We start from the raw sequence: 15,095 nt of genomic DNA on the forward strand, positions 1-15,095 counted from the left end.
GATGCTTTCAGGATGGTCTTAGGGCCAACCTCGTGTTTGTTTTCTAACTAATGACCTTTACACACCACAAGCTTCCATTCTTCTGTATATTTCTATAAAAAAGTAGATGGATACAAGTGTGACGGAAGAATGACATGAGCTCTGAAATTAATATTTCGGAGACTTGACAAAAACGCTTCCCCTAAATTTAAATGGCTCTACCGAAGTTGACACACAGGGTTTTGGATAAAGTAGTTAATTAAAAGAGAACTATTTTTCACTTCCTACAGACATCAAAGTAAAGGAGCAGTCTTTGGAAAATCTAATCAAGTAAGTTCTTATTCTGAGAATGCTTATGTCTGTTTCTAATTCCTTATACAATAAATTCTACGTAAAGGACATGTGTTCTAAAGATTGTTGAAAATTAGCTTTCCTTAACTGGTAAAAATTAATCACCTCATCTTATGACGTGAAAAGCAGTGTGATAGAGTGGAAATAGCAATAGATCTCATGGATTCAGGACCGTGACACTCTGTAAATATTTGTGGTGTGAATTAATGAATTGGTGGTCAGAAGAAGACGTGCATTTGAGTCCTGAGTCTGCCTCTGGTTATGTGCTCTTAGGCAAGCTACTTTGGTTTCTGAGTCTTCTTTTCCTCCTATGTGTGATGAGTGCTAAAATCCTTTTTTTGCTTATTGAGGCAATGTGCAGTACAGTAGCTACTACCCACATATAATTAATGAGCACTTGAAAAATGGCTAATGTAATTGAGAAACTGCCTTTATAATTTAATTTTAATTAATAAAAATACTCAACTTAGTTATTAAAAAAGTATATTTGGAGTAACTTCACTGGGTAAATCTTTTGCAACCATGAATTTTATGAAATTTAAATAAAGATTAAGTATTTCCAATGAAAATTTAACACTTGAATTAATGCTATAAGTATGAAATAACAGATGTCAAAAACTTAGTACAAAAATAATCTCTTTAATAATTTTTATAGGAGTAAATGTTGAAATACAACATTGTGGATATAGTGGGTAAAATAGTATTGTTAAAATTAATTTTGCCTTTTTTTTTTACTTTTGTTAATGTGACTACTAGAAAATTTAAAACTCTGTGGTTTGCATCATATTTCTCTTGGACAGTGCTGACTTTGAGAATTTTTTTGGGAGTCAGTAAGATAATCTGTATGAACTGTTTTGTAAGCTATGAAAACAGTATTTTTATTATGATCATGGGCAGATGTGGTAGGCTTTGAGGTATCAGAAGTAAACATATCTAACCCTCCAAGATTTTTAGATATTTACCACTTTAGTTTACTTTTCTTAGAGGAAGAAGTGAAAAGAGGAATATGTGGTTTAAACATGGTAATAAAAATGGACACGATAGAACCTGATTAAGCCAGGATCTAGAACAAATTGCTGCTTAATTTGAACTGTTTTTGCCTGGGTTATCACTTTAAATAAAAGTAACTTTGATTTAGACATTTATCATTAAGTTGTTGGACTTTTATTTCTGCCAGCATTTCGGTGAGATCAGAGGACACTTGAAGTAGAACAATGAAAAAAGCTTAAACTTAAACAATTATGGTATTCATGTTTTAGTGTATACTTAAATGGGTAATGTGTGAATGCTTCAAACCATATAATTAGACCATATAATTAGACTGTGGTACCTGAGTATTCCTGGGGGAATAACTGCATTAAAAATGTGTTATGTAATTTCATGGCTGAGGACAGTGGCATCTAGTTTTATATTTACAGGGGAAGGAAGATCTATGAACCTCCTCGGTATATGAGTGTAAACCAAGCAGCCCGGCAGCTTCTGGAGATTGTTCAGAATCAACGAATACGAGGAGAAGAGCCAGGTACTCAATGCCCTAAAAGGGTTCTCATGTTTCCCCACTGCTGTACTGAGATGTGCACATGGTATAACTTCACACACCTCCCACTTCTGAAGTGAGGTTCAGTGTGCTTGCATAGTACTTTTTCTTGTCTTTTTTTTTTTTTTTTTTTTTTCAGTTTTCACTTAAATTTCATAGGCTAAAAGTAGTACTGAAGGAAAAATAATGGAGTTCTTCCTAGGAACATTAATACCATTCAAGAAAGTGAGGATTTTTCACAGATTAACAGTAAATCAGGTTTAATGTAAACATGTTAATAAATACATAGGTAAAATGCAGAACTTCCTTTTTAGCCTAAATTTATGGTAAGATCTATCCTGCAAAAATATACTTATTCTGCTTTTTCTCTTTGTTCTCACTGAGACTGGGGGTAGTTTTCCTCAGGATAAAAACAAGAGAATTTATCCTTATATTCATAATATCTAGACACAGTACGTGGTATATAATAAAATGTTTGTCATCAGTAAATCTTTATTGAGAGATTCTTTTTTTTTTAATGTTTATTTTTACTTTGTGTGTGTGTGTGTGTGTGTGAGAGAGAGAGAGAGAGAGAGAGAGAGAGGCAGAGTGAGAACTGGGGAGGGACAGAGAGAAGGAGAGACACAGAATCTGAATCAGGCTCCAGGCTCTGAGCTGTCAGCACAGAGCCCGATGAGGGGCTCGAACTCAACAGACCGCAAGATCACGACCTGAGCCAAAGTCAGACCCTTCACAGACTGAGCCACCCAGGTGCTCCATTTATTGACAGGTTTTTAAAAGAACTTGTCATTATATTCTGTTGTAAGTTGCTGACTGCCTTTGAGCACCAATCTCTTGATAGAAAAAATACATAAGAGATTCTTGAATGACTGTTGCTTATTTTTTTCCTCATTAGTAGGTCTCATTAAAGTTATGAAACAAATAATTTGCAAGGGTATTCCATATCCATAATTTTGTACACTTAAGCCTAAACTTGCATGCCTGCTTGTCCTTGTAGATATCATTGTCCCATTTTTTAAACATGTATTTCTTTATTTTAAGAGAGAGTGAGTGAGCAGGGGAGGGGCAGAGAGAGAACGAGACAGAGAATCCCAAGCAAGCTTTGCACTGCCAGCTTGGAGCCCACCTTGGGGCTTGAACTGACAAATCATGAGAACATGCCCTGAACCGAAATCCAGAGTCAGACGCTTAACCACCTGAGCCACCCAGGTGCCCCTCATTTGCCCCATTTTGATCATTGTTCAATCAAGACAGCTTTCCCAACTAAATAAAATCATGAAAAGGTCAGCACTTAAAAACATAAGTAATGTCATTATGCCCATTATTTGTTAAGGGCTCTGTAATTTATTAAATACTTTCATGTCTGTTATCTCAACCCTTACAACTGCCATTTAAGAAAGATAGTATTATGTTTTGAAAAATGAAAAGAAAACTGAAGTTTGACATAGGTGATTATGTGGCCAAGCAAAAATTCAAATCTGTGTATTTATCTCATACTCCTCTTGTTTTTCTAGTATACCTTGGTCACTGGGAACATATATCAAGCAATTTATTAAAAATATAGGCAGGTTTGGAGCACCTGGGTGACTCAGTCGGTTAAGTGTCTGACTCTTGATTTCAGCTCAGGTCATGATCTCATGTTTCTTGAGATCAAGCCATGTCAGGCTCCACATTAAGCATAGAGCCTGCTTGGGATTTTCTCTCTCTCTCTCTCTCTCTCTCTCTCTCTCTGCCCCTCCCCCAATCTCACTCTCTCTCTCAAAATAAATAAACTTTAAATATTCATAAGTGCCTTAAAAAAAAAATATATATATATATATATATTTGGGCAGATAATAAACATTGTTCACTCAGAAGCTATATAAAGACAAATGCTGGGGCACCTGGGTGCTTAGTTTGTTAAACGTCTGACTTCAGCTCAGGTCGTGATCTCACGGTTCATGAGTTCGAGCCCTGCATCAGGCTCTGCACTGACAGAGCAGAGCCTGCCAGAGATTCTTGTCTCGCTCTGTCTCTGTCCCTCCCCTGCTCATGTGCACATGTTCTTTCTCTCCTCTCAAAATAAATAAACATTAAAAACAAAATAAAGACAAATGCTAATCAGTTGTAAAGAGTATGGATATAGGCAATTGTTTATCAAATCCTGAAAACTTAAACTAGGGCAAGCCTTTGGAATTCCAAAAGGGTAAAGTTAGGAAGAACCGCTTTATATGTCAGGTAGTGCATATAATTTAGAAAAGCCTTAGGTAAATCAATAGATAATTGGTGTGTAATATGTGACTAAGGAGATTTAAGATATTCAGGGCTTCTTTAAGTGTACTTTTGGTACTAATGTTCATTTTAATGTTGGACAGGATAATGCAATTGCTGATTTGAATGGCAGTATCTTTTTCTTCTTCTTCTTAATAGCAGTCACCGAGAAGACACTCTGTGTTGGCTTAGCCAGGGTTGGAGCTGAGGACCAGAAAATTGCAGCAGGCACTTTGCAGCAAATGTGTACTGTGGACTTGGGAGGACCGTTACACTCTTTAATTATCACAGGAGACAACATGCATCCATTGGAGATGGAGATGCTAAGTCTGTTTTCCATACCAGAAAATAGCACAGAATCCTAAAGCATTGATGGAATGGAAGCATAGACATTTTCTATTGTTAGATGTTAGTTTCAGTCATATATGCACATACCCGTATTTGTATAATGAACAGTTCTTTTGGTGTACCTAATAATTATAAAACAAGTGACCAAGAAGAAAGATCTTGACTCAATAATACTTAGTTTCCTGTGGCAGTGAGTTTTTTCCTTATGACATCATCATCTGTTGCTGCTATTTTGGTGATTTTTGAGGATGTACACACATGGAGCAGACCAAGCCTGAAAACTTGCGGACAGATACTCATTGTTATTTAAAAACAGTTTTTACTTATGAAATGAGTTTATACAATGTGGAACTTTCTTCTTTTTTAAAAGTCAGCTGTGCTGACCACAAGATGAATTGTCCTGACAGTAGTTGGTATTAGTGCTTTAAGCAGAGGTGGAAAGAGTAAGTACCACCCAACCGTCCTCTTCCTTAAAGCTCAGCTGAGTACATGCCACAAAATGACATCTTTCTGAATTGCCTTGTCTTGTTTAGCTGACACTTTAATTATGTGGTTCATATTCTGCTGTATTTTGGAGGTTATATAATTGTTGAATTATAAATGTTCAGCCAGCCATGTACAGTTGCTGTTTGGTTTTAAATTGCATCTTTCACATCCAAGTGGACAAATGGAAAACTTAATGACTATAAAATATGGCTTTAAAAAATTTAAGTTTGAAGACATTGGGTTAGGCAAGATTTGTCATATCACTTAACTCAGTAATATGCCACCGTATGTATGTAAGTAGTCACATTCTTTTTCCTAGTTATAAACAGCTCTGCATTTATAATATTTCATGACTACTGTAGAGTCTTGTACTTTTTGTTCATAACAGAAATAGCTTTACTAGATGCTAGTTTGGTTGGTCTAACTCTAAATATTTCCATGGCTTAATCAACCATAGCTTAAATTGATAAATTCATTGGAAGTTGAACATATACTTCCCTACTTCCTGGGAGCATTAATTAACAAGAGATTATTCTGACTTATTTCGTTTGAGATAAAAGGTATTTTAAATATATATGAAGTATTCTGTTTTTAATCTGTTACATAAAAAGGGAGAGAGCCAAGGACATTTAAGTACCAGTTCTGTGTTGTTTTCTTCTGAGGCATTAAAGCAAGCATTGAAGAATTATATAAGGCAGGACTTCTGGCTTTGGTAATGGTGGAATAGCTTGTAATGTACAAGCCCTCCCAATTATAAACTCTGGGAAAAACATAACTGTCTGAAGACACTGGGGAATGACCAAAAGCAGGCTGAGAACTATACTTATATATAGCTTTTTCCCTCAGGCCATTCCCCAGTCTGTCTGGTAAGGGATGGCTAGAATTCAAGAGAAGGCTAGAATTCAAGAGTTTTATTGGCTTGAGGTGTCAGAGAAATTGGGGGCTGCTAGAGGAGCTGTAAAGTGAGGAGGAAATTCTAGAAATGGAGATGGCACTGAAGGAGGAGCCAGCCTTAACAGTCTGTATACAAATCTCCTCTTAATTCTTTGGCTAACTGCTGAATTATGCTTTGTACAGGGGAAGACTCCATGAACCTGGTGGAAAGCCATAGCTGGAAGGCTGAAAAATCTGAGCAAAGTTTGTTGCTCTGTATTGCAAGGGAAAACAGTTTTGAGTTTGAATCCCGTCAAGTTAGAAGGCTTGGTAAGCACTTTAGGCTTTCTGTCAAATCTCTAGAATGGCTGTGTATTAGAAGAGACCATGCCCAGGACTAAGGATTTGCCTAAAACTAAAGACAAAACCTTTAACATAATGTAAAATCAATCCTCCATGAAATCAAGGTGATTAGTCCATAATTTAACTGCCTGCTGGAACAAATCTTAACACTTCTAGGGCATGATAACAAATTGAGTCTCTTTAGCATATCAACAGTGACTAGGAACAATAGTTGTAATGAATGTATATAGATGAGTGCTGTCAGAGAAATGGAAGCAAAAACCCAAATGGTTGGACCTAACAGCAGAGTGCAGATGACAGGTGGATAGAAATTGTCCTGATGAATAAAGGCTAAAAAATAACTGGAAAGAAGAAAACAGCACAGTGCTTCAAAGTCATGGGGGGCAGTATTCAGCAGTCCAATGCATATGTAATTCAATTCCCAGAAGGAGAAGAGAGAGAAAATAGGGCAGAAAAATTATGAGTGGGTGAAGATCAAAATTTTCCCAAGTTTGGTGAAACTATCAGTACATAGATCCAGTAAGCTCAGTGAACTCCAAACAGAATAAATGTAAAGAAAACAAGACCTAACACATCATAGCTAAAACCGATGAGAACCAAAGATAAGAGAAAAATCTTAAAAGCAACCGAGAGTGGTAGTAGGGAACCCACTACACACAGGGGAGCAATAAATGTTGGGCTGCTTCACCTCAGAAACCGTGGAGGTCATGAGACAAAAGAAAGACATCTGTAAAGTACTGAAATTAAAAAGTAAAACCAAACCAAATCTTACCAGTCCAGAGTGGCAGAGTTCTTACGTTTTATTTAAAGCAGCGGAATACTAATTGTAGACTGATCAGGTCTATGTAGGTTATGTATTGAAATCTTTTGGCAACTGCAATAAAGAAGAAAGGCAGAAGTAAAAAAAAAAAAAAAAAAATTAGAGGAATTAAAATTGAATACTGAAAGATATATGATTCATCAAAAAAAAAAAAAAAAAGGCAAGAAAGGAGGAAATATAGGTACAAAATATATAGGACAAATAGAAAAATAGCAAAATGATAGACCTAAATTTAACCAAATCAGTAATTACTTAAATGTAAACCAAACACTCCAATTAAAAGAACTAGATTTTTTTAAAGGTCCAACTATATGTTGTCTATAAGAGAGTTAAACTTTAAGTGTAAAGACACAAGATGAAAGTAAAAGAATGGGGGAAAAACAGACTATACAAACAGAAAACAAAAGAAAACAAGTGGCTCTATTAATAGAAGATAAAATAGACTTCAAAAGGAGTATAATGGAGATAAAAAAGGACTTTTCATAAAGAAAGGATAGTTCATCAAGAAGACAAAATCCTAAAGGTATATTCCTTGAATACCAGCTTTAAGGTACATGAGGCAGAAACTAACAAAAGGGAGATACAGCCATATCTACAATCAGAGTTGAGGATTTTAACAACCTCTTGGCAACTAATAGGCAAAACATTAGCAAAAATACTGACCGTTTGAACAAAAACCATTTGCACCCAACTGATACTGAAAGATCACTACACCCAATAGTGGTAGAATAGACCTTATTTTCAAGCATGTATGAAACATTCAGCAAAGTAGACCATATGCTTGGCTATTAAATTAAAAGTCACCAGGGGCGCCTGGGTGGCTCAGTCGGTTGAGCGTCCGACTTTGGCTCAGGTCACGATCTCACAGTCTGTGAGTTCGAGCCCCGCATCAGGCTCTGTGCTGACAGCTCAGAGCCTGGAGCCTGCCTCGGATTCTGTGTCTCCCTCTCTCTCTGCCCCTCCCCCATTCACACTCTATGTTTCTCAAAAACAAACATTAAAAAAAATTTTTTTTAAATCACTATCACTAACAAAAAGATGTCTAGAAAAGTCCCAAATATTTGGAAATAATATTTATTTTAACTGAATAAAAACAATATTAAATATGAAAATTTGTGGGATGCAGGTAAAGCAGTTCTTAGAAATTTATAGCTTTGGAAATCTATATTAGAAGACAAGTTTTAAAATCAATGATATGTTTCCATCTTAGAAAAAAAAGTGTGTAAAAACTAAGTAGAAGAAAGGAAATACTGAACATCACGGCAGAAATCAGTGAAATAGAAAATGGTCAAACAATAAAATTAACAAAGCCAATGGAATGTCAAAATTTTTGAAGGCTAACAACAGTAAAAGTTGCAAGGATATGGAGTAACTGAAATTTGCCTGCTGTTGGGAAGAATATAAATGGGCATAACTACTTTGGAAAGTAGTTTTCAGTTTCTTGTAAATTAAACCCATGAACTAGTAAAATCAGTTCTAGGTATTTACCCAAAAGAAGTGAAAACATTGACAAAACAATTGCATAAGAATGCTTTTAACTTTATATATTTATTCGCTTATAGCCCCAAACTAGAACCAAGCCATGTGTCCAGTAGGAGAATAGATTTTAAAATTCGCTGTATTTTACAATGGAATATTAATTAGCAATAAAAAAGAATGAACCATTGACTCCTACAACATGAATTAATTTTAAAAACATGTTAGCAACAGGAAAAAGTAGTCACAAGAAAATAGTATTTGCCTATGGAGAGAATGAAGATTGACTGGCTGGGGATAATAGGGAACCTGAGGTAATGGAAATATTCTGTATCTTGATTGGGTGTTGGTTGTATGGGTATAAACATTTACCAAAATTCATTCAAATATATACATTTAGGATCTGTGCATTTTTCTGTATTAGGATTGTCAGATCAAATAAAATATCCAGTTAAATTGAATTTCAGATAAACGTGTGTGTGTGTGGGTGGGTGGGTGTGTGTTTACATACACAGAGGTCTATATATATATATTCAGAACAAGTATGTCCCATTCCATATTTGGGACACATTTATACTACAAATGATTACTTGAAGTGAAATGTTACTGGGATCCTTTATTTATTTATTTATTTATTTTTGCTAAATCTGGTGACACTATTCTGTATGTAATTTCACCTCAATTTAAATGAAATTGTAAAATGAAAAATGTGTATTATTCATCAGCGGAAAAAGGAACAATACTATTTTTGGTCTGTCATGAAATGCCAGTGTTTCGTAGTTAAATTAGAAACACCTGAACACTACATTCATTTGTTTGTTTAGTTTTTAGCTCTTTAAATTCTCAGTGAATCCACCCTTATAATCTAGACACAAAAGTTTCATCACCAAAAAAACTTCTTCCCACTATACCTATATATTCATGCCTCTACCCATCCACTTCTTACCAATTATAGATATAGATATAGATATATGCACATACATACATATGAATGTTAAAACATTCACATTTAGGTTTTTATGTGACATGAGTTTTAATTTTTCTGGAGTTAGATAGGAGTGGGATTCCTGGTCATATGGTAGATGCACATTTAATTTCACAAAAATTTTCGAAAACGATTTGCAGAGTAGCTCTATCATTTTGCATTCCCACCAGTATTATGAAAGAGTTCCTGTTGCTCTGTATCTTTGCCAGCATTTCTTACTGGCAATATTTTCTATTTTAGCTATTCTGGTAAGTGTGTTGTGGTATGTCATCATAGTTGTGTTTTTTTTGTTTTGTTAATATATGAAGTTTATTGTCAAATTGGTTTCCATACAACACCCAGTGCTCATCCCAAAAGGTGCCCTCCTTAATACCCATCACCCACCCTCCTCTCCCTCCCACCCCCCATTAACCCTCAGTTTGTTCTCAGTTTTTAAGAGTCTCTTATGCTTTGGCTCTCTTCCACTCTAACCTCTTTTTTTTTTCCTTCCCCTCCCCCATGGGTTTCTGTTAAGTTTCTCAGGATCCACATAAGAGTGAAACCATATGGTATCTGTCTTTCTCTGTATGGCTTATTTCACTTAGCATCACACTCTCCAGTTCCGTCCATGTTGCTACAAAGGGCCATATTTCGTTCTTTCTCATTGCCCTGTAGTACTCCATTGTGTATATAAACCATAATTTCTTTATCCATTCATCAGTTGATGGACATTTAGGCTCTTTCCATAATTTGGCTATTGTTGAGAGTGCTGCTATAAACATTGGGGTACAAGTGCCCCTATGCATCAGTACTCTTGTATCCCTTGGGTAAATTCCTAGCAACTACTGGGAAGAGGAAACAACCAACAAAACTAAAAGGCAACCAACGGAATGGGAAAAGATATTTGCAAATGACATATCGGACAAAGGGCTAGTATCCAAAATCTATGAAGAGCTCACCAAACTCCACACCCGAAAAACAAATAACCCAGTGAAGAAATGGGCAGAAAACATGAAAAGACACTTCTCTAAAGAAGACATCCAGATGGCCAACAGGCACATGAAAAGATGCTCAACGTCACTCCTCATCAGAGAAATACAAATCAAAACCACACTCAGATATCACCTCACACCAGTCAGAGTGGCCAAAATGAACAAATCAGGAGACTATAGATGCTGGAGAAGATGTGGAGAAATGGGAACCCTCTTGCACTGTTGGTAGGAATGCAAATTGGTGCAGCCACTCTGGAAAACAGTGTGGAGGTTCCTCAAAAAATTAAAAATAGACCTACCCTATGGCCCAGTCATCATAGTTTTAATTTGCATTTCCCTAGTGGATAATGATGTTAACCTCTTTTCACATGCTTATTAATCATTTTTGTATCCTATTTAATGAAGCATCCATTTCATGTCGTTTGCCTACTTTTAATTTGGATTGTTTTCTTATGGTTAAGTTTTAAACATTCTTTACATATTCTGGACACAAGTCTTTGCCAGATACATGATTTGCAAATATTTTCTCCAAGTCCATAGCTTGTCCTCTTATTCCCTCAACCATGTCTTTAGTAAAAACAAAAGTTTTTCATTTTGATGAAATCAAAATCGAGAGTATCAGTATTTTCTTGTGTGGATCATGTTTTTTTGTTACAATGTCTAAGAACCCATCATCAAACTGAAAGACACATTTTATCCTATGCTTTCTTATAGTTTTGCATTTTACATTTAGATCTAGATTTAGAGTTAATTTTTGTATGAAGTGTAAGTTTTAATGGAAAGGATCCTTTTTTTTTTTTCTTTTTTGCATATGTCAATTACTCAGCACCATTAGTTTTTTTAAAAAAGACTATCCTTTCTCTGTTGAATTGTTTTAGCACCATTGCCAAAAATCGGTTGGCCATATTTGTGTGGATCTTTTTGCTGTTATGTTGATATATGTCTCTCCCTTCTGTGATACCACACTGTCTTGATTACTTTAGGTTTATGGTAAATCTTAAAAATAGGTAGTGTGGTTCCTCTAATTTTCTTCTTTTTTCAAAACTGATCTATTCTAGTTCTTTTGCCTTTCCATATGAATGTTAGAATGAACTTGTTGACATCTGTAATAAAACCCATGAGATTTTGATTGCATTTATTTGATAATGATGCATTTAGGTGTGGATATTTTGGGGTTTGACCTTTTTGGAGTTTGCTTAGCCTCTTGAATCTATAGGTTAATGTCACCAAATTTGGCAAGTTTTCAGCCATTATTTCAAATATTTTCCCAGCACTGTATGCAGAATCCTTTCTTTCCAGGACTGATAACATGAGTGTTAGACATTTCTTATTGTCCCACAGATCTCTGAGCTCTTTTCCTTTCTTCCTTCCTTCCTTCCTTCCTTCCTTCCTTCCTCCCTCCCTCCCTCCCTCCTTCCCTTCCTTCCTTCCTTCCTTCCTTCCTTCCTTCCTTTTTTCCTTTTTTCTGGCTGTTATTCTCTGCCATTCAGAATAGATAATTTGTTTTAAGTTTATTGATTTATTTAGTAACCTCTACACCGTGTGGGTCTTGAACTCACAACCCCAAGATCAAGAGTTTCATGTTCTTCTGACTGAGCCAGCCAGACATCCCTAGAGTGGATAAGTTTTATTGATCTGTCTTCAAGTTCATTAACTCTTACCTCTGCTGCATTTGCTTTTGAATCCATTTGTATGTGTGTTTTTAAATTTGAGTTACTGTTCTAATACTTCCATTTGTTTTTTATATCTTTTATTTTGTTTTAATATTTATTGCAAGATTATTTCTGATGGCTTATTCAAGTATTTTTATAGTAGCTGCTGTAAAGTCTTTCTCAGATAATTCCAATATTGATGTCATCTCAGCCTCATCTATTATTTTTCTAACATAAGTTGAAATTTTTGTGGCACTTTGCAGGGTAATTTTTGATTATAGTATGGACATTGTAAATATTATTTTAGAAGATTCATTCTAGATCTTGCTTAGATTCTATGGAGAATGCCAATCTATTTATTCTAACAGGCAGTCAACCTGGTTAGGTTCAGGTTGCAATAACCAGTCTACCTGTGGTCTATGGTTCCAGTGTCAGTTCACTTTTCAAGGATTGCGGTTCTCTTTGGATCTATTTCAAGTTTGTGCTACTCAGTGTGGGACCTAGACAGTCTGGGACCTAGTTGATTGGATAGTTTAGTTCTGAAGGTGTTTTGGTATGCTGAGTAGGAGCAGATCCGAGCATTAGTGACTTGAGCATGTCCCTTGGGGTTTGTAAACAACTTTATGAGATTGCTTTCCTGTGCCCCTCCCATTCCATGACCTCTCTGCCACTTCCTCATTTTCAGTCCTCTGCCAGAAACTTGGGGTTCTCGTTACTCTATTCTGTTGCTGTCTGTCTCAGAGCTTCATGATTGAGCCTACATCCTGACCCATGTGGAGGGACAGAAAGAAAAAAAGCAACAGGGGGTTGCTCTATGCTTTTGAAGCCACAGCTCTAGTAAACAGAGAAAAATTCCCTCCTCTTGCTGGTAGCTATTGTGGATTTCCATGGTTTTTGGTCACCACTACAGAATTGCTTGGAGGAAGTCTCTGGAAGCCAATAAGAAGCCTTTGCTTCAACTATTATTATTACAAGTGTAGTAACTTTGTTTTGTTGTGAAGTTCTGTAGAAATCTATCATCTGTGTACAAAGTATTGCTCAAGGGGAAGTAGTATGATGCACATACAGGACAGATAACCCCTGTAAAGTTGGACAACAGTCTGACCTCACTTAATGCCTAGGGTGGGAAGAGTGATGGCTAATCAGATAGATATTTATCATTTTGGAAGTGGTATGTTATTTTCAAAAGTCCAAGCCAAATAGTAGGGTTTTAATTGATGTGAAACTGTACTAAGATTAGATATGAATCTGAATTTCATGTCTATTTATATAGTGTCACTCTTTTAAAATACTGTTATCTGCCTACATTCAGGAAATACTTTCAAATGCTTTTGTTTTTTTTAATTTTTTTGTTTTTAATTCTTTGATTTTAGCAGTGGCTTGCAGTTTACTTAACAGTGTATACAGAAACATTTTCCAAGGAGGAATTAAACTTCATATTAAATTAATCAATTTTCCCAATAAATTTTGATTGCCTAAAGTGTGCCAGACTCCATACATTTTGAGTATTATCTTACTGTTAACATTATTACTTCTCTTGGTTATAGAAATTTAGCAGATAAAGTTGAAATGTACATTTAAAGTTAATAGCATGTGCTAAGTCTGAAATACGGTAGACTTTTTTTTAAACCCCCCCTTTTTTTTTTAACCTGGAAATAAGGCTGGATGAGCTGACAGATTGTTTGAACTAGAATCTCATTGAAATGCTGTTTTCTTTTTCTTTCATTTATTTCCTCCCTCCCACCATTCCTACCTTCATTTGTTTTTCCAGAATGAAAAATACTGAATTGCTGTCATTCTATCTGCATGTTGGGCCTGCTGGTCTCTCCCTGTCTGCTCTTTCCCTGGTCTAGAGTGTTGATTATTTTGCTTATTGCCATGTTGTGGGTAATTACATTGAACAGGGAGGAGAGGAAAAGCACTATGAGTTTCTAAAGTTGTTCAGAAGAATTTGTATCTGATGAGCATTAGGGAGCCACTAGATTCCTGAGCTGGAGGACTGCTACTGAAAACTGAGAAGCGCACTTAGTCTGTCAGTACAGTAACAGGGTGGCTTCTGTGGGGAAGGAAACAAAAACTCTAGATAAAGATGAGGTAGTGGAGTATTGTAGTAAATAATTTGCTTACACCAGTATATAAACAGAAGAGGCTGCTCTGAGGGCGTGGTGATGGGCCACTGTAGTTTCAGATGCTAATTCTAGAGAACACAGGAAAGGCAGGGAGTCCTGGCAGGTGCTCTAGATCTAGCAGGTCAAAGTCCAGGGTACAGAAGGGCCAACAGAAAGTAATCAGGAAGCCAGGGTAGGGGAATGTTTTCAGAATGCTTGGGCAAAAGTCTGATTCTGCAGAAATCCCTTGTACTTCCTGCCTATGGCCAGAATTGTGTTTGTGGTGATGTGGGGAGGCGGGGGTTGGGGGGGCGGGGACTGACATGGAGGTGGCTCAAGCTGGGCATGAAAAAGACGGGAAGCTAGGTAGTCTCACATGCATGTACTCATCACGGACATCCCGGAATAAGGCAGTGGAAGTGGAAAAGGTGAATTTAAAAGATATCAAAGGAATGAAGGGAAGGATGTTGCAATAGGGAATTTAGAAAATGGAGGTGGCAAAAGCAGTGTTTTGATTTCCAAGCATTATGTAAGGGAGTCTGACAGAAACTGGTAGTTGAGAAGAGATTTAAGTGGGAAAAAAATACATTTTTTTTCTTTGTTGATTTTGAGATGTATGAATGTAACCAGAATTAAGCCACGATGGCCTCTGATTAACTTCTAAAATATAAAGAAGAGCAAAGCCGTATCAGCAGGAGCTATGGAAATGGTTAGAAAGGACACATTAGAAGTCCATGCAGACCACAGAAAAGGTGTCAACAGTAGACACACTAAAGATAAAGCCCTTATTACAGAACAGAGATTAATAGTAAAGAGGCTGCTTTAATAGACTATGTGTGAGAGGGTGGGATGAGTGGGATCTTAGATTTTGTGGAGAAGTGATTTTTTTTTTTTTT

At 36.2% G+C, this 15,095-nt stretch overlaps 1 protein-coding gene across 7 annotated transcripts in view; it reads left to right on the forward strand.

The window, feature by feature from the left end:
- The window catches only part of DPH5 (diphthamide biosynthesis 5), an 84,182-nt gene that overhangs the window by 31,040 nt on the left and 38,047 nt on the right, over nt 1–15,095 (forward strand). For 4 of the 7 annotated variants that reach the window (XM_060623152.3, XM_060623148.3, XM_060623149.3 and 1 more), the window contains exons 6-8: nt 270–309; nt 1,749–1,852; nt 6,029–6,154. In XM_060623152.3, the coding sequence (XP_060479135.1) occupies nt 270–309; nt 1,749–1,852; nt 6,029–6,154 (270 nt within the window). Of the gene's footprint in view, nt 1–269; nt 310–1,748; nt 1,853–4,276; nt 5,297–6,028; nt 14,628–15,095 lie in introns of those variants that run through there. The other 3 variants (XR_013557467.2, XR_013557468.2, XM_060623150.3) reach the window with 2 other exon arrangements.

The sequence above is a fragment of the Panthera onca genome, chromosome C1 (assembly GCF_046562875.1).
Source record: "Panthera onca isolate mPanOnc1 chromosome C1, mPanOnc1 haplotype 2, whole genome shotgun sequence".
NCBI classification, from domain to species: Eukaryota; Metazoa; Chordata; class Mammalia; order Carnivora; family Felidae; genus Panthera; species Panthera onca.